We start from the raw sequence: 24,695 nt of genomic DNA on the forward strand, positions 1-24,695 counted from the left end.
TGACATTTAAAAAAAAAATACACGATCATCAATGTCTTTGTAGATGTGTTGTTTCTTTCTGGAAACATCTGATAGTTGTATGCAAACCTTTTAAACATTCATTTGATTCTCTGTACACAATCACTGGCCAGCCAAATGATCCTATAGTATGAATACAGACTACAGTTAATCTCGGATTTCATGTTTCCTGCCCTTCGGAGCGACTTACAAAAAGAGCGCAACAGTAGAATAGAAAACTATTTCAAAGTAAAATGTAGTAATTCTATTTAACAGTGGAAGACAGAGCTAATATCCTTCTGTCGATTTATTAATAGCAGCCCAGTAATTAAAATATTTAAAGGCAGATCTGAAAATAAATTAAAATAGAAGATTAACAGAAGCACAAATTGGAAGAACTGTCTACTGTCACACATAGTAAAATGCCACAGGGCGACGGCATTAGCTAGATGCTAAGAAAGTAAAATATGAATGTAACGTTTCCAAAACGGAGAACCTAATGTCAACCACTATTACTCTTTTTCACAAGGACCGCTTAAAACACAGCCTTCAAAACTACAGTGCCACCTTTAACTGCCCGATATGGCACACACGTCTAAACGCTCATCGATTGCCGACTGATTGGAATTCACTCCAATGCCCTTTTAAATTGATCCTAGGGACCGGATGCAACGAGGCAGTAGTGTAGAGAGGAAAACAAAATATATATAATTATAATAACTGACACCCATTATCATTCCAATGCTTTTTACATTCAATAAACTATAATGGTGGTTCTCAATTCGTAGTACAACCTGATTTCATTTTCGTCGTCTGAACTGGGACTAATTCTCTGACCTAGAACACCAGGTTGAATGCAATTTAATCACCTGGTTGAATGGAACATCAGGAGAACTGTAATTGTCCATAGGACGGGAAATTGGGAACCACCAAATTATAAGGTCTGATGTGTCAAAGCAAGATATTGTTAAAAGAAGTAGCGTTAAGGTTCTATAAATGAACATAAAAGTAGAATACTGATAAACACAGGCAAGGGGTTTGAACACCCCTGTAGTAGAGGAATGCAGCCTTCATCACTGGAGGAGGATGAGAGATTGAGGGAGAAGGGGGTACATACCCCCTTCCTCTGGGAAGACGCCCTATAGCCTGAGTCATCCTTAGTCGCAAGCGGGTGTTGCGTACAGAAAATAGGAGACCTACAAGCTCACAGCGCATCGCGCTGTGACGCATTGTGAGTTTGTAGATCTGTCTTTTTCCCCCGGTGCACGACACCAGCGTGCGACTAAGTATAAACACGGCATAAGCTAAAAGAAGGTTTGGGGGCGCACGGCCTGGTCTCATATAAACACCTCATATTGCCAAGATCATCTTTGCCGCTAAGCTAAGCCGTTGCTGCCAAGCTTCAACTCGTTTTCTAAAACAAGTTACTTTAAGCTCCAAGATCAATGGAGCTCCGTTCCGTCAGTAACCAATATAATACGTTTCAGTCCTGCAATGAACTTGATAACTGAGCCTTTAATGAAGGCGTGAAGGAGCCAGTTAAGAGCCATTAGGTTTTTGGGAATAATGCTTGGTCCTTTCAAAAACACGGTCATCTCCAACATCACTTCGGTTCCATTGTAGGTCAATGAATGAACATGATCAATGACTTTTAAAACTTTAACGGTATGAGGAGGGAGAGTGAATAGCAGTTTTGGCCAGCTTTGGGGCGCAAAGCCTGACCTCTTAAAATATATTGTAGTCACATAGATCATCTGGGGTTGACAAAACAACTCTTGGAGACGGACTTTGTGTTTTCAGAACAATGAAAAGCAAGGAGGAGCGTTATGGACATACCAGTGGGAGGCCTTCTGGCCTCATGAAGCCTCTTCTCTCCAAAGCCCCTCCTTTCTAAAGGTCTCCTTCATTCGATCCATGTAAGACGATGGTCTTAGTGGGTTCCACGAACGTCTCCTTTATTCAATCCACATAAGACGATGAACTTGGCGGTACGATGACGGTGAAAGCCGAGCTAGGCATGGAGGTATACAGGTCGTAACAGAAGGAAAATGGTTGAAAGCACTAGAGCACTCCTCAAAACCCCCTTATTCACCAAGACCCCCCAGCCTCCCCCCCCTCTTATTCTCCCCTCAGTACAAGCCGATGGTTTTGGTGGTGTGAAGGTGTAGGTGTAGAAGTAGTGCATGAAGCTAGTAGGAGGAGATGTCAGACGAGCTACTGCTGTTGCTGGTGGAGGTCTGGGCTCTCTTGATGTACAGGTTGAGGAGCTTCATCTGTAAGAGGAGATACAACTACAGTTATAGAAAAAACACAATGTGTGTGTGTGTGTGTGTGTGTGTGTGTGTGTGTGTGTGTGTGTGCGTGCGTGCGTGCGTGCGTGCGTGCGTGCGTGCGTGCGTGCGTGCGTGCGTGCGTGCGTGCGTGCGTGCGTGCGTCCGTGCGTGCGTGCGTGTGCGTCCGTCCGTCCGTCCGTGCGTGCGTGCGTGTGTGTGCGAGTGCGTGTGTCTGCGTGTGTGTGTGTGCGTGTGTGCGTGTGTGTGTGTGTGTGTGCGTGTGCGTGTACCTTGCTGCCTGTGAGCTGAGCCAGGTGAGGTTTGAGCTCCTCTCCAATCACAGAGTAGATGGCCACCAGACAGAACACGCTGGCCTTCCTCACACTGCTCTCTGTGTTGTCATAGCCCTGTGACACAGAGCAAACACACACCACACTGTCACATCATGCAGCCTGAACGCACATCATCAGGATTGATTAAACCACCGCAGGGGTTCTTGAGGGGTTTCCAGGGGTTCCTCAGCAAAAATGAAAAACATTAAAAACACCCAAAGCCTTATTTTATTTGTCGGCTGCTTGCTTATGCAGTACATTTCTGATACATAACAGCAGGATCAATCAAATATGCAAGCGTCACGTAGCATGAGCAGCATTTCTGATGAAGCTATCAAGCATAGTGACAATGTCTAACTGACACTTATTGACCTTTTTTGTGTCTGTTTTATGGCCATGTCCACATTTAGTGCTCTAACAGCAGCCGTAAAGAAATTCTATGAAGCCTATTCGTCGCATTCCATTTTGACAAATCTGGGGGTCGCTGCCTCGCTGGTACGAAATATTTTCAGATGGGGTCAGTGGGCAAACGCATATCAATTTGGGGGTTCTTGACATGAAAATGTTTGAGAACCGCTGGATTAGACAAGCATACTGTATAAATGTACTTGATACAGAGGGGAATGCCTGTTTAAAGAAGCATTCACAGCTAAACTGGACACAGTATGTTCATTTTTACATTCTCAGAGTGCAAGTACACTTTTCTGTGTACATACATACTTTGTTATTTATACATTTGAACCTAACCAACCTCTAACTGGTCCTCTTTCAAACAAAACTGCAGAGTCAGCAGTCTCATTTCTTTAGTTCCTATGTTTTTCTTTGCTTTCTATTTTAAACTGCACTTAAGGAGCACATTACAGTACAGTAACGTTGTTCATCATGTGTAGAAGCACTGTGAACGTACGTACATGCTGATAAGAGACAGAGAATGTACAGTACAGCCAATATAATACAATGCAGTAGTCCATGTATAACAGTGGTTCTCAACCTTTTCAGGCCCCCAGCCTGACAAGCACTTGGAATTGTTGTAAATATTGTGAAAATAGTTTATGACACATTTTGACAATTTCAGTTTTTATAGTATAGTTTACTTTCTTGGTTACTTTTGATGCAGTAACGGTATTTATTTCTATAAATTCTTTTGAGTAATTAAAAAGGTCTTAACTCATTGAGTGCCAATCACGTGTTTCACGTGTTTTTGAAAAAAAATTATAATAATAATATTATTATTTTTTTCCCAGAACCCAAGATATCATTATCTGAAGTTTTGCTGCTCCATCCACTCCTTGAAAAAAAAATCGCACTGACCAGAAATAGCCAGAAATAATTCGGGCTCAATGAGTTAAAAGTCCTTAAATTGTCACTTCACTGTAATCTGGGGTATGCGACCCCCTCCCCCCAACGATATACAACTAAGAAAAAGTTTAAAAACACACAAAGGCATCAATCAGTCCATCTAGGCAAATGCCTTCCCCCATGTGTTACCTGCAGTAATCCAGGAATAATATCAGACAGCAGGGAGTGCAGGGAGTCCTTGGCGATGCGTTCTATAGCCCTGGTCTGCATCTTGATGGCGGCCAGGTTGATGGGGTAGTCTGCCGTCTGGACGATGGGACACAGCACCTTGATGCACTGCTCTGGATGGGTGGAGCCCGCCAGGGTGGAGGCGGTCTCCTCCGCAGCACGCACCACCTGAAAACATGCATGCATTTTTTCCTTAGCACTTATTTTTTTCTGCAACTCCAAAATCTTCAAATCGTTCAATTGATTTGTGACAATTATTAGTTGAAACGAACATGAAACTAGTGTAATATGGTTGTTTCTTCATCATATGTTCTGTATGTCACACTGTAGAAGAAGAACTCGAGCCTAATCAATCCTAGACACTAAATTTGTGAAAAAATAACACATAACTTTATTCAACCACTTAAGACTTATTCAAAGATTTTCAAAAATAGCAGATCTACAAGCTCACAATGCATTGCAGCTTGAAGAGTGGTTATTTTAGAAAATCTGTGAAAACTGTTGAAAATGTTGACATGCCCAAAATAGGGACACCAGGTTGAAAGCTGTTAAAAGTAGGGACAGATCAGCTGCAAAATTGGCGATACCAATTACATTAAAAAAAGTCAAATAATGGTCGATAGACGCATATATCTGTCTCTAAGAAGAACCCTGCTTATCATTCACTCGCCTCCTTGTGGGAGTCTTTGTGGGCCTCCAGGGTCTTCATGATGGTCAGTTCTGCATAGTTCTTGAAGCGGGCCGGCTGGTTCCTCAGAATCTCCTTCAGGACGCGCAGGGACAGAGCCCGGATGGTGTGCTGCCAGGATGAAGGTGGACAACAGAGAGATGTTTGTGGTGTTTTCTGCACAGCAAAGTCCTCTGTGTACATTTAACCCATTAAGACCCCCAGAAAAGTAAAGATTTGAGTTACAAATGTTCGCTTTAAAAAAATATACATAAAAAAAAAATCACAATAAAAAAAAAAAAAGTAGATCTACAAGCTCATAGTGCAGCACTCGGTGCCGCGCTATGAGCTTGTATATCTGCTATTTTTGAATAGCCAAATAAATCTAAAATGACACAGATGCGTTCCCGGTCTTAAAGGGATAACCTTTCAAATGTCCATTTTTACATTTCACATGTAAAAATGGCATAATACATACATTATGCCTATATTCCTCAGGAGAGTTAGAAAAACAACAGACATAAAACCTACAGATTGTAGCTTTAAACCACTGCGTCCCACAAGGACCTTTTCAGTTAGATAGAGGTTTCCAGTGGACATGAGGATTTTGCTCAGGCATAAGCAGGGCCACTAAAACAATCCAAACATTATTGTTAAATATCCAGTGGTGTCCTCCTTACGTCCTTGTCCCCTAGGGTCTCCAGCAGTAGCAGCAGCATGGTCTTGAAGTGTTCCTCCCAGATCACCTGGCTGTCCTCTCTGGCCACCTTCAGGAGCTCCAGCAGGGCTGCCCGCCTCTCCTCTGGCCCCCTCTCGCCTGCCTGGCCCTGGGACAGCTCCTTCAGCAACTCCCCTACCAGCTCCAGCTGCTCCGCGGGACTCGCTGGGGAGACAACGGAGACACACAGAGGGGCGAACGTCAAAACTCATTTGTACCCTCTTGGAGTTATGTTAACTCATTAAGACCTGAGGCCGATTCTACAAATGTCTTCTAAATCCTAACAGTTTTCTGAAAAAACATATGTTTCTACAGTATATCAGTGGTGCTGAAACCTTTTTCATGTCAAGGACCCCCAAAATTATATGAATTTGGCCGTAGACCCAAATCTCAAAATATTTAGTTCCAGGGACCCCCAGAAGCAATGATTTCCAAGATTTTTCAAAAATAGCAGATCTACAAGTTTATAGCATGGCACGAAATGACGTGCCATGTGAGCTTGTATATCTGCTATTTTTGAAAAATCAACTGAATGAAATATTGATGCTGTTAATTGGTGCAATGATGACTTCATGCACATGGCATGTATTTATATTATTACAAATATATCGCTAGATTCTAGAGATACTACGGAGGTACAGTAATAACATAAAAAACATATATTAAAAAAAACAGACAAATGGCGTTTTGGGACCTATCTTGTGTCTCAATAGTTGTCAACTAGATCAGTAATAAAATAGGAACTCACCAGGGAAGCCCTTGGGGTGAATGCTCTTGTTTTCACCACCGTCTTGTCGGCGGCCTACAGAGGAACCGTGGGATCAAAGGGTCATTTTATGGATCAGTCTTTATTTAATGCATAGAATATGTCTCAATGTGCTTCACAGACAAAACAATAAATATTCAGATATTTGCCACTCATAACACAATCCATAATCACAACACCTTGTTGCATAAGGTTCCTTATTTCCCTACGTCTGTAAGGCAACAATCATGCAACTTGCACCATTGTAATGTGTCGCCTGCCTCCAACCTGGAGGCAGGCGACATGGATATTGATGTCCATCAGCTTACAGAGGTAAACAAAAACTATAATTCTAGACCCGGCAAAAATATTAACATGATTATTTCACGATCATAATAAATATTTTGGGAAAAATAAATACTATTATTCCACATATTTTTAAAAAAAGTCTGTGGATGTATTATGTTGTTTTTATTATTCATCTGCATACAAATGTAATCAATAACACGTTTAGCAGTGTGTGTGTGTGCATCTCACCGTCTCTGATCTGCTCCGCGTCTTCGTACAGCGTCTCTTTCAGGGAGGCCTTGTCCAGGGTGCTGATGCTGTCCGAGTAGTTGTAGGGGTTGTAGTCGCGGAGCCGCGGCCCGGAGAAGGAGCGCGGCGACGGAGTGTTCAACAGGGAGGTCTTGTTGTCCAGGGCCATGCGCCCTCCTCCCTCCACCATGTCAACTCCTGAATCCAACGATGCACCTCCACCAGGCTGAGGAGAGGTAGTCAGTGTAGTTGTCAGTAACTAATAAACTAATTATTATGTCAACAGTGCCATCTAGTGTCTGAACTGGTTCCCTGTCAACAGGACTCTGGCTGTCATCATATTGGTATTGTAATAATAATAACACAACATTGTGTAATGTGTAATGAAATGTATGTATGTGTGTGTGTAATTTGTGTATGAATATAAACACACAGTATGGTCCCGTATCATAATTCCTAAAACTTAAAAATAATTTAATTAATGAACGTGAAAACTATATTAAACGGCAAGTCATCTGCAAGCCTTAATTACATTATTTCGATTTAGAGTAGGGAGACCACTACAAGTACTAGTTAGTTATATTGTATTAACATACCCTACCATACAGATTGCTTAAAACAATGTTTTACTCATTATAATAAGTCACAGATTATACCTTTATATAGCTACAACAGCAACTGTCCCTTTTTGATTATGCAGGATAAGAGTTAATAAAACTGCTGTCTTAGTAAACGTACTCAATTATTGTACTTATGTACTTGTACATAAGTACAATAATTGAGTAATTGTAATTTTATGCAAATTTATACTTTTTACTCCACAAAATCTACTTGATACATTTGAGTTACCAATAGCAATATAAAACATTAACTACAAATTAAAGCATCAATAATAATAATAATAATGTCAAGTATATTTTGATCCTAACAATTTTCTACTTTAACTTAAGTCAAATTTTTAATGCAGGACTTTTATTTCAAGACAGTAAGGTGGAGAAACAACTGCAATTGTATCACATGTCCAGCAGATGGCAGCATGGAGCAAGTTGCTTTACATTTGACCACTTTTAATAGGTTTCTCTTATAAATAAGAGGTTCCAAAAATTGCATCATAGCCCAGACACAAGGTCCAGGTGATGCGTATATGTTGTTATCATGATGTTGGCATGGTTGCTCTCACTACACGTTCATTGAGTAACCAATTCCACCCCATGACAAGGAAAGATAAAATTTGCCGCAATGGAGTGACTATATGACATTCTATGTAACAGTTACACTTATGGTTGCTCCCAGTGGCTGCAGTTTATCATCCATAATGAAAGATCTTACATATGTCTGTGGCATTTGTGTAATTAAAACCATAGATTTTATTTCCACAGTATGATATAAGTGGAGAAAGTGTGGTTTTATCAGGTTACCCACAATGCATTGCAGTGCCTACATTAGAATGCATTGCTCTCATTGGTCTGACTCTCTCATGTTGAATTCCACACAAATCCTTCTCTTTATTTATGGCATTTGCCTGGTAAATATACATTTTATATACATTTTTGTGTTTTTCAGGTTGCTTTGTTGGGGATGGATAACTTATAAGCTCTAGTTACAAGATTACAGGAGAGGTTTAGGGACACAGTTTAAGTCTCACTTTCATATGGAAATTCCTATCAGTTTGTATTCCTAAACTAGACAAATATACTTACTTAGTTGAATATTATTTATTTATTTATTCATACATATTATAGTTATAGTTATTTTGTTCATCAGGCTGGTTAAATAAAACCAGCTCCAGTTTATTTATTTACTTAAAATGACAGTAACAGATATCATTTCTCTCTCTACCGCTCTTTCTTTGAAAATGTGACTTATATATGTGTTTGATTGTGTATACATTCATTTCTTTTTTTATTTTCCTTGCTTTTCCTGTCCTCTCCTCTTAACTTACATGTATTATATTTTGTACTCTATATGTTGACTATTATTTGTAGTACAGTCTGGCGGGGTCTGCCAGACCAACATTTCACTGTACATACACATACAGTACGAGTATGTGACAATTTAAGTCTTTGAATCCCCTCTCCTTTCCTCTCCCGTCCCCCTCTCCTTTCTTCCCCTCGTTTTCCTGTCCTCTATTTCCCAATGTTTCATCTCTTATTTCCTCTCCTCTCCTCACCGTGGTGTCTCTCTTGCCGTCTCTCCTCAGAGGCTCCATCAGATCTTCTTGGCTGCGGAAGCTGAAGTTCTGGATGGCCTCTGTGACGCCTCGCAGTGAGCTGTAGATCTCCTCTGAGTTCAGGTTCTCACTGTCGTACTCCAACATGCTTCACACGCACACACACAAACACAAACACAAACACAGACACAGACACACACAGATAGAGTTATTATTAAACAGTATATGACCGCTGCACTGGCACACAGAACGATGAGATGAAGAGATGTTCACTAGTGGTCCTGGATGTGTTGTGCTATTCTCTGAAGCTTACAGATTAACACATTCATTACAGCACAGCACAGCACAGTACAGTACATACCCTACCATGGAACAAGCCTTCCTAACTTCACCAGCCACATATTCTCTGTGCCAAACTGGAAAAAATGGGAACTGGAATATTTTTTTAGCTGCGACTACTCACTTAGTAAAAGTCATTTGTCTGCCTGCCTGTCCAAAGCACACAGAGAGACAGCCACAGCTTATCACGGCACCGTGTCACACGCCGAAAGTTGTGAACTTGTAGATTGGCAATTTTCAGCGACCGGTGTGTAACTTTCCATTATTTTCTTAGCAATTATTCTATCAATTTTTTCTTCTTAATCGAGATAAGAGTTAATTAAGAAAAAGTATACACAAACAAATCAATGTGAAAAAATTCCAATAGATGTTTTATACTCAACTAAATTCATTAGTCTGATTAACCGATTAAGCCCCATTTCAGAATTTGTTGTGCAACGGTATCACACAAAAATAAAATAGCCGATCTACAAGCACATTCTATTTTCCGTATTTTTCCAAAATTGAATATTTCATTAGAACCGAAACTGTTTAAATTTTACTAATGTACGACAGCATGTTTGATCCATGGCAGAGCAACAGGACAGAACGTTACCCCACATATTAAACGGTGCAGTGCACATGCATACTGTAAATGTGTGCATGTTGACAAAAACCCCACAAGGACAGACGAGACGAGTGAGTTGAGGACAGAAACTTAGGGTTGGGATCCTTTAGGATTTTAACGATTCTGATTCCCTATTTACAGTCCGATTCCCTAATGGTTCCCTTGAACGATTCCTGTAGGAGGTTCCAAATGGATGCTAGCAGGTCTGTAACTCTGAGAGTGTACAAATGGAACCAAATGGACCCGTACACTCTCAGAGTTATGGTGGTCCTTTACATTTAAAAGTTTGAGAACCACCGGTATTGTAATTGTACAGCAGACGTGAAGTCCACATATCAGCTCTGACAGTGTGATAAAAAACGGTTCCAAATGTGATGGAACCGATTCCAGTTCCTCAATGTTGGATCCGGTTCCTCCGATTCCCTCCGGTTCCGAATCCCAACCCTACAGACACTACCTGAATACCTTCACGTTTTAACATAATCCACAGATATAACAACAACAGAATGAAAGTACAACAACGTGAGCGGATGAACGGGCACATCGCTCCGGCAATGCAGAGATGACAACAGTGTGTTGGTGACCTTAAAGTAAGGGTTTCACAGTACTTCTGACATTCAAAGTGATTTCAGTTACAGTAATTAACATAAAATCACTGTTCCACTTGTAATGTCCCAATCAACATAATATAATAAGTTCTAATTGAAGGACTCTACCGTGAATAGGTGGACAACCTAAACCTGGCAGTGTTAGTGTCATGTTCTACCCATTGAGCAACACGGGGAATAACCCCCAACTTTGGCAGTGTTAATCGGGAAGCATACTAAATATGAATAAATAAATAAACGGCCAGCCAAACCCTAAGAATTTCTCTGTGGACAAAATTGTTTTACACTCGATGTGGTTTGGCGTTGAGCGAGGTGCAAGAACTGATGGAAAAGAGAAAATGGTTTTGTTCGTTTTCTCTGCAAGCACATCATTTTTAAGGTGTGGCACTGTCAGTGTTGTATTGGTGATTTTGTTAGTGGTGGGACTCTATTTTTTAATGACGTCATGCGCACGTCGCTTAACACCTCCACTACAGTTCACACAATGGACAATTGATATGCATCTAGGCTCATTCGTATGTTAATTTATGCTGGTGGTGTGACACCCGGCAGTCGGGAGCCTTTATAAACTTTGTTGAGGTGTAAATTAAGGGTTGTTTTAAATCAATGCATGTGCATGCACATGCTCCTGCTCAAAAAAGGGGTTGCACGGCGTGTTACAGCGTCCCATGACCAATGCATATGGGCACCGTACTGTACGTAGAGTATGTTCCAAGTTCCCAACAAAGGTAGACTACAGCAAACTACACAGCTCAGCTGGCACTACTTTAATCAGTCCCCAAAAAGTAGACTGTAGGGTGGGTGATGGCTGATGCAAGCAGTCACACCTGGCCTGAGACAGACTAATTAGACTGTGATCTGAGTGTGATGACACTGTTGTGTGTATACAGGATAAATCAGCCATCCCAACACATCTCAGAAAGAGCCATGACAGGTTGTTTTATCTGCTTTTGTCCTTATTTCTGTGTGATGACAACTGCCAGTGAATACACTACCTTAAGGCATGACAAGCAGGTGAACGTAGTTTTTCTTTTGCGCTGTACAGAAATAAAGAGAAAACTCGGATGGAAAACCTGCTGTCATCAGTGTTTGAGTCCCTTACACAGACCAATCACAACGATCTACACAGTTATAACAATCACTGCTCACATTACCCTACTCTGCTAAGCTAACATAAGCATGTTAGCACATCCACATTCACAAAATGTACACCTAGTGTGCATCCCTAACTACAGATTGCACAGGGATTGTCATGTTGTAGACTCAGTTTCAGTTCATATATGTCCTGATGAAGGCCTGAACAGGCCGAAACGTTGCTGAGCAATACATTCTGGAGCTTTTTGCAACTACCAGTGTGCAGACTTTATTCTTTTTCATTATACTTTGTTTGTCTAAGCACCTGGGCCAACGGATGGGTGTGCACTACCTATTTCATACGTAGACTCAGTTTACAACATGATACATTTTCATCAAACTATGTGACCCCAAGCAGATATCTTGAAATAGCTTAATATGTTGCAGTCAAATTATTATTATTTTTTTTATATGGAACAAAGACGAGCATTCATTCATTATGTCATTACTCAAATTGTATTTGCAAAATTTTCTGTCGATCGATTAATCCAGTGGTTCTTAAAGTGGGGTCCAGGGACCCTCTAAAAAATGGACCCCAGGTGTGTAACTCTGAGAGTGTACAGATAGAACCGTCTTTCAAAATAAAATGTTCAATTAATAATGTTTAATTCCAGAACCACTGGATTAATCCATTTGTCAGTAAATCACTTTGCTTCTCTGTACTGTGATACCCCAAACGGAGGATAAGAAGTGTTAGGAGAAGATGGGTAAACAGTAGGAAAAGGAGGACTGGGGGGGTGGGCCGGGTAGGGGGATGGGTTACCTGGGAGAGTAGGCACGCCGGAGAGCTTTGAGGGAGGAAGGGGGGGTAGGGGGGGTGGGGAAGGGGACGGGGGGGTACTTAGAGAGACCATCGGCACTCCAACCCCACAGACGACTGTTAAAAGATGGAGGGAGGCAGAGGGAGAGAAAGAAGAGGGTGAGGATAGAGTGAGGAAGAGAGAAATTGTAGTGGGAGGTTAGATGAAAGGACAGAAGAGGAGAGAATGCAGGAGAAGGAAGGGGGAGGTATGGGGCGGTGAGAGAGACAGAGGAGGAGGAGGAGGGTGATGGGAGGGAGGCGAGGGAAATTGGAGAGGAGAGATCCAGGGAGAGAAGATAGAGAGATCATGAGCAAAGGTCAAAGGAAGAAAAGAAGTCCTGTGTGTGAAGTAAGAGTTTGTTAGGATGGGTAAAACCAACTCCCAACACACAACAAAGTTAGTCAATAAGAACAAAACATTCAGAAATACTGTATTATCATACAAGGCATAAAAAAGTAAAACAGAAGAATTATTCAGTTTCAATGTCCAACGTGTAACTGGATGATTTTTAAAATCTGGATTCTTGCACATCATAGGAATATTTAACTCTTCTTGCCCCTTTTCGTATTTTTTTGTTTGTTTAAAAATAGATCATTATGAACATCTTTGATATAAATATGTCAATTACCTGGTGTAATTAAATGTTCTTTACAAGGTCTTTAATATTCAGTAAGAGTGATTAAAGACCTTGTAATATAAAATAGGGTAAACAATAAAAAATATGTCTAAAATGAAAGAGACAAGCACAGAAAGAGGAATCAGATAGACTTCACTACATTAATTATATCATACTCTTTGAGAGAGAGAAAAAAACAAAAGGTTGCCAGCAGCCTATTGGCCTTCCTGTTGTCCAAAATATAGCCATCGGTATCTGCCTTAAAAAAAAGAAATCCGTATCGGACGACCAATAGTTTAAACGTTTGGCGCTCTCAAAAGTACTTTTCTCCCTCGGTGGAAATCTGCATCCTCTTGCGATTTGGGGAAGAAAAGCAGCAACAATCAATAGTGTTAAATGTCCATATTCAGCAAATCATGCTGGGAACCCCTGCAGTAGCATAATCTGGGAGCATAACTGAGAAGTAGCAGATCTGGACAGCATACCTGCAAAAGCAGATCTAAAAGCATACATGAAGTAGCAGATCTACAAGCTCAGAGCCTGTAGATCTGCTATTTTAAGGTGGTTAAGACCCCCCCCCCCCCCCAAATCGAACCCTGGGATTCACATTAGCGTACCTGGGAGAAAGACCACCGTGTGAACAGTTGGTAGGGGACGTCAGAGGACTGCTGCGACTGCTGGGGTGCCGAGGAGGCGTGCGTCCTGCTGTGTTACTGGGAGACGCCTGTAGGGGACGCAAAACACGAAGCTGGCTTTAGCTCTACATCTACTGAAAAAAACACATACAGCACCTCTAATACAATACAGGAAAGCATCTGTGTTTTAGTATTTTAGATTTTATTGTTGGCTATTCAAAAATAGCAGATCTACAAGCTCACAGCGCGACACGAAGTGACACGCTGTGAGCTTGTACAGCTTGATTTTTTTTTTTTTTTATCTTGAAAGTGTAATTACAAAAAAGTGTGAGAACTACTGATTTAGAATACATTTGTAGAATCGGACTCAGATCTTAATGGGTTAATTAATTCCTTGAAGTTGTGGATCCATTTAACCCATTACAACTGGGAAAGCATCTGTGTCATTTTAGATTTTTGCGTTGGCTATTCAAAAATAGCAATGTACAAGCGCACAGTGTGCCGCGCTGCGAGCTTCTACATCTGCTATTTTTGAAAAATCTTGAAAGTGTGAGAACTACTGATTTAGAAGGCATTGGTAGAATCGGCCTCAGGTCTTAATGGGTTAATCAAATGCGTATAAAAGGCCACAGGGAGCAGTGTAAGTGAAAGCATGAGCGTAGTTACCAAGCCCGTGTTAGCGCTGGCGTTCCTCAGGTGGTTGTGGAGCAGCTTGGTGGTTCCATCCTGGAAGGTCTTAGGCAGCGCCCCCAGCAGCATGGTGAACTCTGGAGTGTTCAGCTCAAACAGGGCTATCAGCACCACCTGAGCTGCCTGTACACACACACACACACACACACACACACACGCACGCACACACATACATACGCATGCATACATACGCACACGCATGCAAGAACAGACACAAAGCGTCACAGGGGAGCTCGGATAATGTACGATTCTTCACAGTGATTCATTATGTCACCACGTATCCGCTGCCATTCAGATAAGAACTGAACTGTACGACTCATGCACAGCCCCTCAGCTGCTATAAAAGAGAGAGAGAGGTCAACTTGGGGATCAGTTGGCACGGTTAGTCAATCAAAACTGCCATTAAAAAAGGTTGGGTACAGCCAGCGATCCATGCAGGTGCAGGTACATCACATACTACCATCAAGGTAGGAAACTGGATGTTTTATAATATAAGTCAACTGGTCACAAGTGGCCAGGGGGAATTGTGGGCATTTTCACAGTTTTATCAACATAATCTTCTGACCAGAGAACAGGAGTAGCAGTGCCAATTAACTTATCAAATGCATCGCCAGTATTTGACTGGCGTCTGGTCATAATTTCCCAATCTGCCTGCCATCACAGCTGAAAAAGAACACGGGTATCCCTGAAGCATGAGCACAGACGTGTTAGCAAATTGCAGTTTTGGCTGTTTTTTAAATATATTTAAGATAATGCACCAGGTTACGTATTGTGTATAGAGGCTTTATAGGGAGCATACTGGTCATTTGTTAGGTCAGCAGTTAGTTCATTCCGATCACATTCATTTAGACTCATGACTCATGCCATGATATTCCGTAGATGTTATTATTATATGATCCAGATCCTGTCTTGTGTTTATTCAAAACAACAACGAAACACACATCACATCCATGTTTTGGGCGTTAAAGCTGACCCCTGCGTTTGCGTACAGTAGGTCACGGGCCAAGCCGGTGGGTTAGAGATTGGAGGTTATGCAACGGTAAGGAGGGGTTTCATGCCGTTGGCTGGAGGTTCTACCTGTTTACACCTCTCCTCCAGGTTGCCCTCCCCAGGCAGAGAGGCTACGGTGCTGGGGGGACGCAGCTCTTCCCCAGCCCAGTTATGGAGGGTCTGGGAGGAGGAGGAGGAGGAGGAGTTTCCAGAAACAAAGAAACAGGACGTTGGAAAATAATGACAACACAACGTAAAAATAAAAATAAAAACTGAACAGAGGATGATGCAACTCAAATTATGAAAGAAGAAACATGGGATTTTAACTAAAAAAGATGCCAAAGTGGCACCAATTTTGCACCCAACTCCCATTTGAATGAAGTTGAAGACGGTGTGTTTTTTGATTTCTCCCCCTTTGACATCACAGATGTGCATTTGAGTTCTTCTTGGACTACAATGAACTACAGCCCATGTTTCCTGTAGTTCCAGTCAAGCCGGCCCCTCGAGCTGATGACACTCACACACTCACACACTATGTTTATTTACGTCCTCAGCTTCATCAAAACAGGAATTGGGTGCAAAATCGGTGAAGTGCCCCTTTATAACAAAACCAACAGAGCTAGTGTTGTTGAACCTATCATCACTGGTTATGATGGGGAACAAACAAAATAGAGGATGTATGATGTAGCTATACATCAGCGTCCACTGGTTAGCTTTTTGCTAGCTTGATGTACTGACACGGTCCTGGTCTGTTGAAACCCCCCTTTTGAGGCTCCTTGGCTCAAAAGAATACCAACCAGCGCTATAATTTCAGTGGACACATGAAATTAAAAGCTTATGGATGAAGAATTTACACAAAACTTAAAGACAGACACTAAATGCAAAGAAAAACTGCAAAACAAGCCAGTAACAAGGAAGCCAGCTTCCAAGCCCCATCGTTGACCATGATGGAGAAGGTCTGAAGCCTCGGTTTTTATGGTTAACACACCAACTCATTTGTACATGTATCTGTCCTTAATAAGATCTTTGAGCTGCAGTCGATGTATGAATGCTGATACACAAAAACAGCAACGGTTTATCATAACAGCAGTTCTCTCGAGTGGGGTCCGGGGACCTCCAGGGGTCCTTGAAGGTCCTCCAAAATGAGTTCATATAGCATCAAAGTTTTACCACTTTAACTCTATTTAATGCTTCAGCTATTCAAAAATAGCCGATCTACAAGCTCACAACGCTTCACATCACGTGTTGTGAGCTTGTAGATCAGCTATTTTTGAACAATCTTGAAAATTTGAAATAAGTTTGAAACCTTTTTAACACAAGTCTTCTATTAAGGGGGTCCCTAGCACAACATCCTTACAGATGGACCAAATACATATAAAATTAGGGGTCCTTGACATGAAATGTTTGAGAACCAATCTATTATAGTAACAATAATCATTATTATCATTATGTCACTGTACCTTGCGTACGTCGGAGCTCTTGGGCTCGGTGGTCCAGGTGATGATTCGGGAGACGGCCAGGCGAGTCTCGCTGGAGTTGACAAAGTCCCCAGGGTCCATCTGTCTGGCCAGGGCCTCGATGTAGCGCAGGATGGCTACCTTCACCTTCAGGTTGGGCGTCTGGGTTTGGTCCACGATGAAACGCATCAGGATGTTAAACTGCTGCTCGAATGAGAACGAATCCCTGGATGGAGGGGGAGAGAGGGAACGAGAGAGAGAGCGGGAGAGAGAGAAAGTTACTACAGTAAATTTTTAAATGCGTCCATCGGTTTGCGAGATTAGCTTTGAGATTAGCTTCTGACAGACACACACACAGACCCTCTCATAGACGGCTAGCCTCTTGCACGCAGTAACAAAAAAAGAATAAAAGAAATGAACAAAACAGTAAACAGTTCCAACATTTCGGCTCCTAATTGTTGATTTAAGAGTAAACAACGGTTATTCAAACCAATGAGGTACTGCATGTACTGTATCTACTGTCTGTACCCATTAAGACCTGATTACGATTCTACAAATGCCTTCTAAACCAGTAGTTCTCACGCTTTCAAGATTTGTTTTTAAATGTTCAAAAATAGCAGATGTACAACCCTGCAGCGCGGCACAAAGTGACGCACTGTGAGCTTGTATATCTGCTATTTTTGAATAGCCAAAGCAAAAAAATCTAAAATGACACAGATGCTTTCCGGGTTTTTAATGGGTTAATGTGAACATTAACATGTCCATGCTCTCTCACCTGGTGATGTCCAGAGCCTTCTGCACCTTGGCCTGGACGGAGCCCAGCAGGTCAGCACCCATCTTCTTCAACAGCTGGGTGAGCAGCACAAACAACCAGTCCTGAAGGTCCTCTCTGTGCAGAAGAATGAAGTCCACCAACGTCTCCAGGAACATACTGAACACCTGCAGGAGATTGACAGAGAGAGAGAGAGAGAGAGAGAGAGAGAGAGAGAGAGAGAGAGAGAGAGAGAGAGAGAGAGAGAGAGCGAGAGCGAGAGCGAGAGCGAGAGCGAGAGAGAGAGAGAGAGACAGAGACAGAGACAGACAGAGACAGAGAGAGAGAGAGGTAGGGGGGTAGAGATTGAGCAGGAGAGGGAGATAAACAGAAGGAGGGATGGACAAACAGAATAACAGAAACAACAAGAAGACAAAGAGAAATGTGCGTTCATGTTGCTGTTAATCCCAACAGGTAATTAACAAACAGGTGAGTGTTGGAGACATTAGATTCAAGATTCAAGACAGACATTAAAGAGCAACTTCCACAATTTGACTAACTTGAATCCAGTCATCCTCTAGTGAGAAGGATGTGACAATCTGACAAATAATTCTGTGGGTCAAGAGCTCACTTGTGCAATAGAACGATACACAGTACAATCTAGTGTTAATTCAACCCCCCGAAGAGTGTACAAATGGAACCAAATGGGTCACCTGTATTTGTTCCTGGTCCTGTTCCTGTCTATCTATCTACTTACCTACCTACCAACCCACCTAATGTATCTCTCCCAGTATATCCTATGATAACCGTAGACGGGAAAAATAAGTCTTCCAGTCAGTGACACCATTAAGAATGATTAAATAAAGTAATAGTTAGTTTCTAAAAGCCCAGTGGCGATTAGACATGACAGAACACAACACCATAAGAACTTCAGAAAACGTATTGTATTGCTTCGCGTTGCGTTATATTAGTTTAAAATCTGTTACCTAAACCAGTCTGACGTGATCAAAATGTGAGTGGACACTTACTCTCTGGGGTTAGAGTCCACAGCGACGCACAGACAGACATGCAATGTAAACAAAAAGACACTCAGTTAGTTACTGTTGTCATTTTGATTAGTCGGACCTTCCGGCGCTGTGAAACACACACGCTGTCAATCATGCAACCTGGAGGGGAGGGGATATGTGTGATGCATGCACTGTGTGTGTGTGTGTGGGGGGGGGGGGTCTTACCTTGCTGTGTGGGTCTGCAAACATCCTGGTGAAGATCTCACATAGTCTCTTCAACTCCACACGACTATGAGACAGAGAGAGAGAAGGAGGGGAGAGAGAGAGAGAGAAGGGGGGAGGGAGAAGGAGAGAGGGAGATCCTAATGAATTCCTCATTTTGTCATTTAACACATTGACTGCCTAGATCGAGTTAACTCGATATTAGCTTTTCATCACTTGCCTGCCAAGATCGAGTTAACTCGATTTTAGCAAAAAAAAATATATTTTTTTTTAATTTGACCCAAAGACCAAGGAGATATGAATTTTCAAAGATCTTTACTCTCATCCACTTCCTTGTTAACTTAAAACTTTAAAATTTTGTATCTCGGCTCCTGAGTACTTTTTTTTTTCTTGACCTTTTTTGCCATTTTTTACCATAAAGGGATAGTTCACCCAAATCATTTCTTATTTTCTATCGATTAGTCACCCCATGGTGACTTGAATTCATGGATATTTTTTTGTCGCATTCCTAAGCCAATAATTTGATGATCAGCGGGCCGGTAGGGAGCGATTCCGGTAGGAGACACAAAGGAGACTCTTTGTGTCTCCCACCGGAACCGCTGCCGGTCATGTAATTATTGGTTTAGGGATGCAACAAAAACGAAAAAATATCCATTCATTCAAGTCTGTTGGGGGTGAACTATCCCTTTAAAGCCAGTGTTGTGGACTGAAAATAGCTGATCTACAAGCTCACATTGTGCCATGGTGCAAAAAAAGGCTAACCCTAACCCTTAAACCTAAACTCTAACTCTAACTGCGTAATCCTAAACCCAACATAAATAATTTCTAACTCCCAAAATCATATTTAACCATAAAACAACCAATTCTCTCGTAAGGACAAGGAAATGGTCCTCACGATGACTATTTCTCAAATTCTACCCGGCCTATTTGGCCCTCACATGTATGGTAATACAAGTGTACACACACACACACACACACACACACACACACACACACACACACACACATAGAGGGCCGTACCTGAGCAGCCTCTGGCTCTTGAACAGGTTCTGCAGGCCCAGGAGACCCTCCTTCCTCTCGGACCAGTTGGAGCTGGCGCAGTGGTTCAGCACCTCCGCCACGTCCTCCGTCTGCCGCATGTAGTGCGGCGCCATGCCTCCTCCGTTCCGGGAGCTGTACGAGCGCTCCGAGCAGGCGCTGGACGCGTCGCTGTTGGCGTCGTCGTCCGAGTACATGCCCGGGGACTCGAACCGGCGCCTGACCGGCCGCCGCTGCTGGAAACCGAGAGAACCATTGAGAGAGGAGGAGGGGAAGGCGGAGGAGAAGGTGGAGGAGGAGGAAGGGGAGGAAATAAGAGTGGTGGTGGAGACAGTAGTGGTCGGCGTTAACCCTGATGTACAGTATACTTGGTCAGATCTACAAGCTTGTAGATCTGCTGTTTTCGGTACGGGCATTTCGTACGACGGAGCATACATTTGTGACATCCGTTAAAGGACAACTTTTCTTTTTACAACCAAGGTTTATGTTTTACCTTGTAATTAAATAAAATAAAAGATGAGTGTTATTTTTTTTACATTTACTGCTTTCTATAGTTTCAGAAATATTCGTGATCTTTTTTTACAGTGGGCGGGTCATTCGGGCAAGTGGCCAAATATGTATTTTCTTACACAATAACCCGGCGATTTCTTTATTATTATTTACAGTAGCTCTTCTAGCCCCCAATAACTCACATCTGGCCATCAAAAACCACGGGACCTTTTTTATTGTGTAAAAAATACATATTTAGCAACCTGCCCAAATGCCCCCGCCCACTGTAAAAAAGATTGCGAAAATTGCTAAAACTATAGAAAACAGTAAATGATTTTTTTATTTACTTTAATTACAAGCTAAAACATAAACCTTGGTTGTAAAAAAACAAAGTTGTCCTTTAAGTCGAATATCACAAATATGTATATATATATACAAATATATCACAAAAATCACCAAGGGTTGTGAGCTCAACAGCGGTCATGCATTGATGATCTAGAACTCCTAACCAGCGAGCAGAGGGATGGAGGAGAGATGGGCATTTTAAAACATCTGTGTTGTTGTTATTGTGCCGTTCTTGGTGTGTCATGCTTTTAGAATGCTTCATGTTAATTCAACAACTAAGGCACAGCACCGCTTTCCTAACATCTACCATGCAGCTGCATTTCAAAGGGATGGGCGGTCACACAGAGGGAATGCGTTTGATGCCATGCTGAAGGGGTTGAGTTTATTTGAACGATTCTTGTGTCGATACACTTTGTTTAATGCAGACCCCGCTGCATGGTGGCAACATGCCAGTCAGCGATGGTTCGGACGCGTAATGTTATTATAGAGATCAATGGCCTGCAAGCTGCACTGCTCAACACAAAGAATAATGGTGCGTTTTAACCACTTTCAACCTGGCATACCTACTTAGGGCATACCATTATAGGCAAAAATCTTCCAAAAATGTCTAATATTATCTAATATTTTAAAGAATATAGCTGATCCGCAAGCTCACAACGCATTATGATACGATGCGTTGTAAGTAGATTGGCTATTTTAAGTGGTTAATGCTTGAGTGCTTTTATGGCCAGAAAAAGTAGACAGAGGTATAGGTGATAACGACACAGCGACACAGGTGATGAGTGGGATTAAAACCCAGTACGTCATGGCTACATATGTTCCTATGTGGTGCATCTTGGTGCCAGAACGGGACAATTAATGTTCAGGGTTCCTACACACGTCTATATAGACAATCTCAAAGTTTTACACAGACATAGAAGTACAGACAGCTATAGAAAACATCCATGAATCATTGAATAATGTTCCTTCACCGTTACAAAAGTTTGTTTTAATTCTTAAATCTCAGAAGACTTGTTTAGTTTAGTTTTTAGTTTAGTCATGTTTATTTCGAATATGTTAATAAAAACAGAACAATTTTTTGCACTTTCAAAATCACAAAGAAAAACAATTAAAATGAAAATCAGATTAAAATATAGCAAAAAAAAAGAGGAAACGTAGGAACCCCGACACCGTTCACGTTATGTGATAATGTGGAGGAAAAGTCGTGCATTGGCGTGATGGAACATGCTTTGCATGCAACAGAAGGAGGAATGAACTCATCGATGTAAGTACCTTACGACTGGAGTCTCCTAACAGCTGAGATTGACCCGAGGAAGAAGAGTAGAGAGTCAATTACATCACAATTAACAGGGCTGGGAGAAGTCTGTGTTACATTTACAGCACTTTGACGGGAGAAGTATTCTACAAATGTAAGTATTTATATTATACAAATTATTTTCATTTTGTCGATATGCCAATTCCCAATTCCCACACGTATAGTCTCTGTCACTGCTAACAACTACTGTTTGGTCTTGGGGTGGGAGTGTGTGTAGACCAGTGGTTCCCAAACTTTTTAGTTCAAGACCCAAAAGAGAAATTTGATGCCTCAAATTAGTGAAAATAGCCGATCTACAGGCTCACAAGATCTGCTATTTTCACTACTTCCGATTATTCTTTTTTTTTGTATTTATGGAATTCCTTTGATTTCTTTATTTTTAAATTTGTTTTATGAACATTTTGGGGAAACATTTTTGAAAATGTTGAACTAAAAGCTAAATGTGGGAAACGGAAAATAAAGGCTAAATGTATAGTATTACCCACCGTTTGGGAAACACTGGTGTCAACCGGCCGCTTCTTTTCACTCGACAGCGAGTAGTTTCACCGGGAGGAACAGAAAACAGGTATGCAACCTTCTAGAAACCCGGGGGCTACGGTTTATCCACAGACAGAGCCTATATAACCAACTATTAGACCTATAGGGGTGGATTAATCATCCATGTTCTTACCAGGGCGTCGGCCACTGCGGCCTCCACGTCCGTGCCGGTGTTGAGGATCCTCATGGCTTGGACGGAGGCGGAGATACGAGCCTGATGGGACAGGCGGTCTGGGACAGAGCACAGGGAGGGGACACGGGGGGAAGGTTTAGTTCAAGGTCGGGGTTTTTCTACTGAAACCCAGCCCAGTAGGCAGACACAGGGAGCATGGCAAGCAGTGGTGGAAAGTAACTAAGTACATGTACTCTAGTACTGTACTTAAGTACAATTTTGAGGTGTTTGTACTTTACTTGAGTGTTTCCAATTTCCAATACTTTTACTTCTACTCCAATACATCTCAGAGGCAAATACTGTACTTTTACTCCACTACAATTATTTGAAAACTTTAGTTACTAATTACTTTGCAGATATAAATTATTACGTTATAAAACATACATTAACCACTTTAGTCTTATTTTATACCTAGGCTATTTGAAAATAGCCGATCTACAAGCTCACAACCGTTGTGAGCTTGTAGATCTGCTATTTTCAAACATTTCAGTACTTTTACTTTTGGTACTTTAAGTACATTTTGATACCAATACTTTTGTACTTTTACTCAAGTCAATTTTGAACACCAGACTTTTACTTGTAACAGAGTACTTCTACATTGCAGTGTTGATACTTTTACTTAAGTAAAACATTAGAGTACTTTTTCCACCACTGATGGCAAGGACATATGAAGGATGATTAACCACATGAACTCTAGCGTCGCTCTTGCGGGGCGTGTTGTAATAGGCGAACATTTAGCAAAAACAGCCGATCTACAAGCTCTCAATGTGTTGCAATGTGACACGTGCTGAGCTTGTAGATCGGCTATTTTTGGCAAATAGATTGCAGGTGTAGAGGGGAAAAATAAGGAGGCCAAGTACAGACCCCTAGGGGACCCCGGTCAACTGCCGTATAAAGGGTTCAAGTGGTTATGACATTCTGAATGGACTCAACTTTGATCCCCTGCAAGCAAATGGGTCAAAAATGGAGCTTGGTGCACGGATGATTTGGGGATAAACCAAGGAGGACTCGACATAAGGTATTATTATCATTATCACATGAATTGCATACATCATTAAAAAGAAATATGTCTAGGGAAAAAAAAAAGAAGCCAGCAATAAAATCTTTACCTGCAAAGGTAAACAGAAAATGCAAAATGTGCAATGAACAGTGCAGAGGCAGTCAGATAACTCAGCAGCGCAGATAAATTAAAAAGACAAATAAAAACAGCTTCAATGAATCTATACCAGCCGTCACATTTACACAAAGATTGCAAGAGGAAAATTAACATCAAGTAACAGGAACATAATAATAAAAAAATAGCATTCACTGAAAATTATACCATGGCAGTAATTTTTGTTTTCAAAAAAGCGGCTGCAAAACACTGAGGGATGTTGAGGCAACGCAAAGTCCTGGACCGCAGGAATTGGCTATGGGAGGGAGAAGCTTTCTGCTCAACGTGTACCACCGTGAGAAATTAATATCAGTCACCAAAAGGCTCTTATGTTTGTCGACTCAGATATCAGATAACCAACCATCACATTGGCACACATATGTGATGCTAGTAGATTTTCAAGCCTTCCTGCCTCAAATGGTAACTTTTCAACCCACTAGCTTCAGTGGCTGATTGACTACAACATTTAAAAGATACTTTTAGAATAGAAAAGCAGCTTGCTGGATGCCTATTATGGTGCTTTTCCGTTGCATAGAACTAAGTCGACTAGCTTAATTTTCAACTGCAGATTGGACCCCCTCAATGTCTTCATAGCGAGATCGAACCATCTGCTTAGTATCGGGAAAAAAGGTGAGTATAGTCGAATCGGCTCTATGCTTTGGGAAAACACCATTAGTGTCTATAGGAGAAGACAACCAACAAGCAACAGCGATGCCTTTGACTGGTGGCTGGTGTTAAGTTTCACAAACTGGGACGATGCTATACTGGTCTGAGACCAGAGACAAATACAGTAGACATCTATCTCTGGCTCTGTGTCTGTG

At 41.6% G+C, this 24,695-nt stretch overlaps 1 protein-coding gene across 8 annotated transcripts in view; it reads right to left on the reverse strand.

The window, feature by feature from the left end:
* Positions 1-2,134: 2,134 nt before the first annotated feature.
* The window catches only part of LOC311041114 (CLIP-associating protein 1-B-like), an 88,784-nt gene continuing 66,223 nt past the window's right edge, over positions 2,135-24,695 (reverse strand). For 5 of the 8 annotated variants that reach the window (XM_084051602.1, XM_084051605.1, XM_084051601.1 and 2 more), the window contains 17 exons: positions 22,683-22,780; positions 21,970-21,993; positions 19,846-20,099; positions 18,829-18,892; positions 17,621-17,784; positions 16,849-17,071; positions 15,476-15,568; positions 14,375-14,521; positions 13,691-13,797; positions 8,967-9,114; positions 6,797-7,022; positions 6,263-6,316; positions 5,477-5,679; positions 4,800-4,928; positions 4,091-4,297; positions 2,561-2,677; positions 2,135-2,270 (listed from right to left, as the gene is read on the reverse strand). In XM_084051602.1, coding sequence (XP_083907728.1) covers positions 2,187-2,270; positions 2,561-2,677; positions 4,091-4,297; positions 4,800-4,928; positions 5,477-5,679; positions 6,263-6,316; positions 6,797-7,022; positions 8,967-9,114; positions 13,691-13,797; positions 14,375-14,521; positions 15,476-15,568; positions 16,849-17,071; positions 17,621-17,784; positions 18,829-18,892; positions 19,846-20,099; positions 21,970-21,993; positions 22,683-22,780 — 2,342 coding nt within the window. In that variant the 3' untranslated portion in view covers positions 2,135-2,186. The remainder of the gene's footprint in view (positions 2,271-2,560; positions 2,678-4,090; positions 4,298-4,799; positions 4,929-5,476; positions 5,680-6,262; positions 6,317-6,796; positions 7,023-8,966; positions 9,115-13,690; positions 13,798-14,374; positions 14,522-15,475; positions 15,569-16,848; positions 17,072-17,620; positions 17,785-18,828; positions 18,893-19,845; positions 20,100-21,969; positions 21,994-22,682; positions 22,781-24,695) is intronic. The other 3 variants (XM_084051606.1, XM_084051603.1, XM_084051604.1) reach the window with 2 other exon arrangements.

Source organism: Gymnoscopelus microlampas, assembly GCF_963454915.1.
Source record: "Gymnoscopelus microlampas genome assembly, chromosome: 24".
Lineage (NCBI taxonomy): Eukaryota > Metazoa > Chordata > Actinopteri > Myctophiformes > Myctophidae > Gymnoscopelus > Gymnoscopelus microlampas.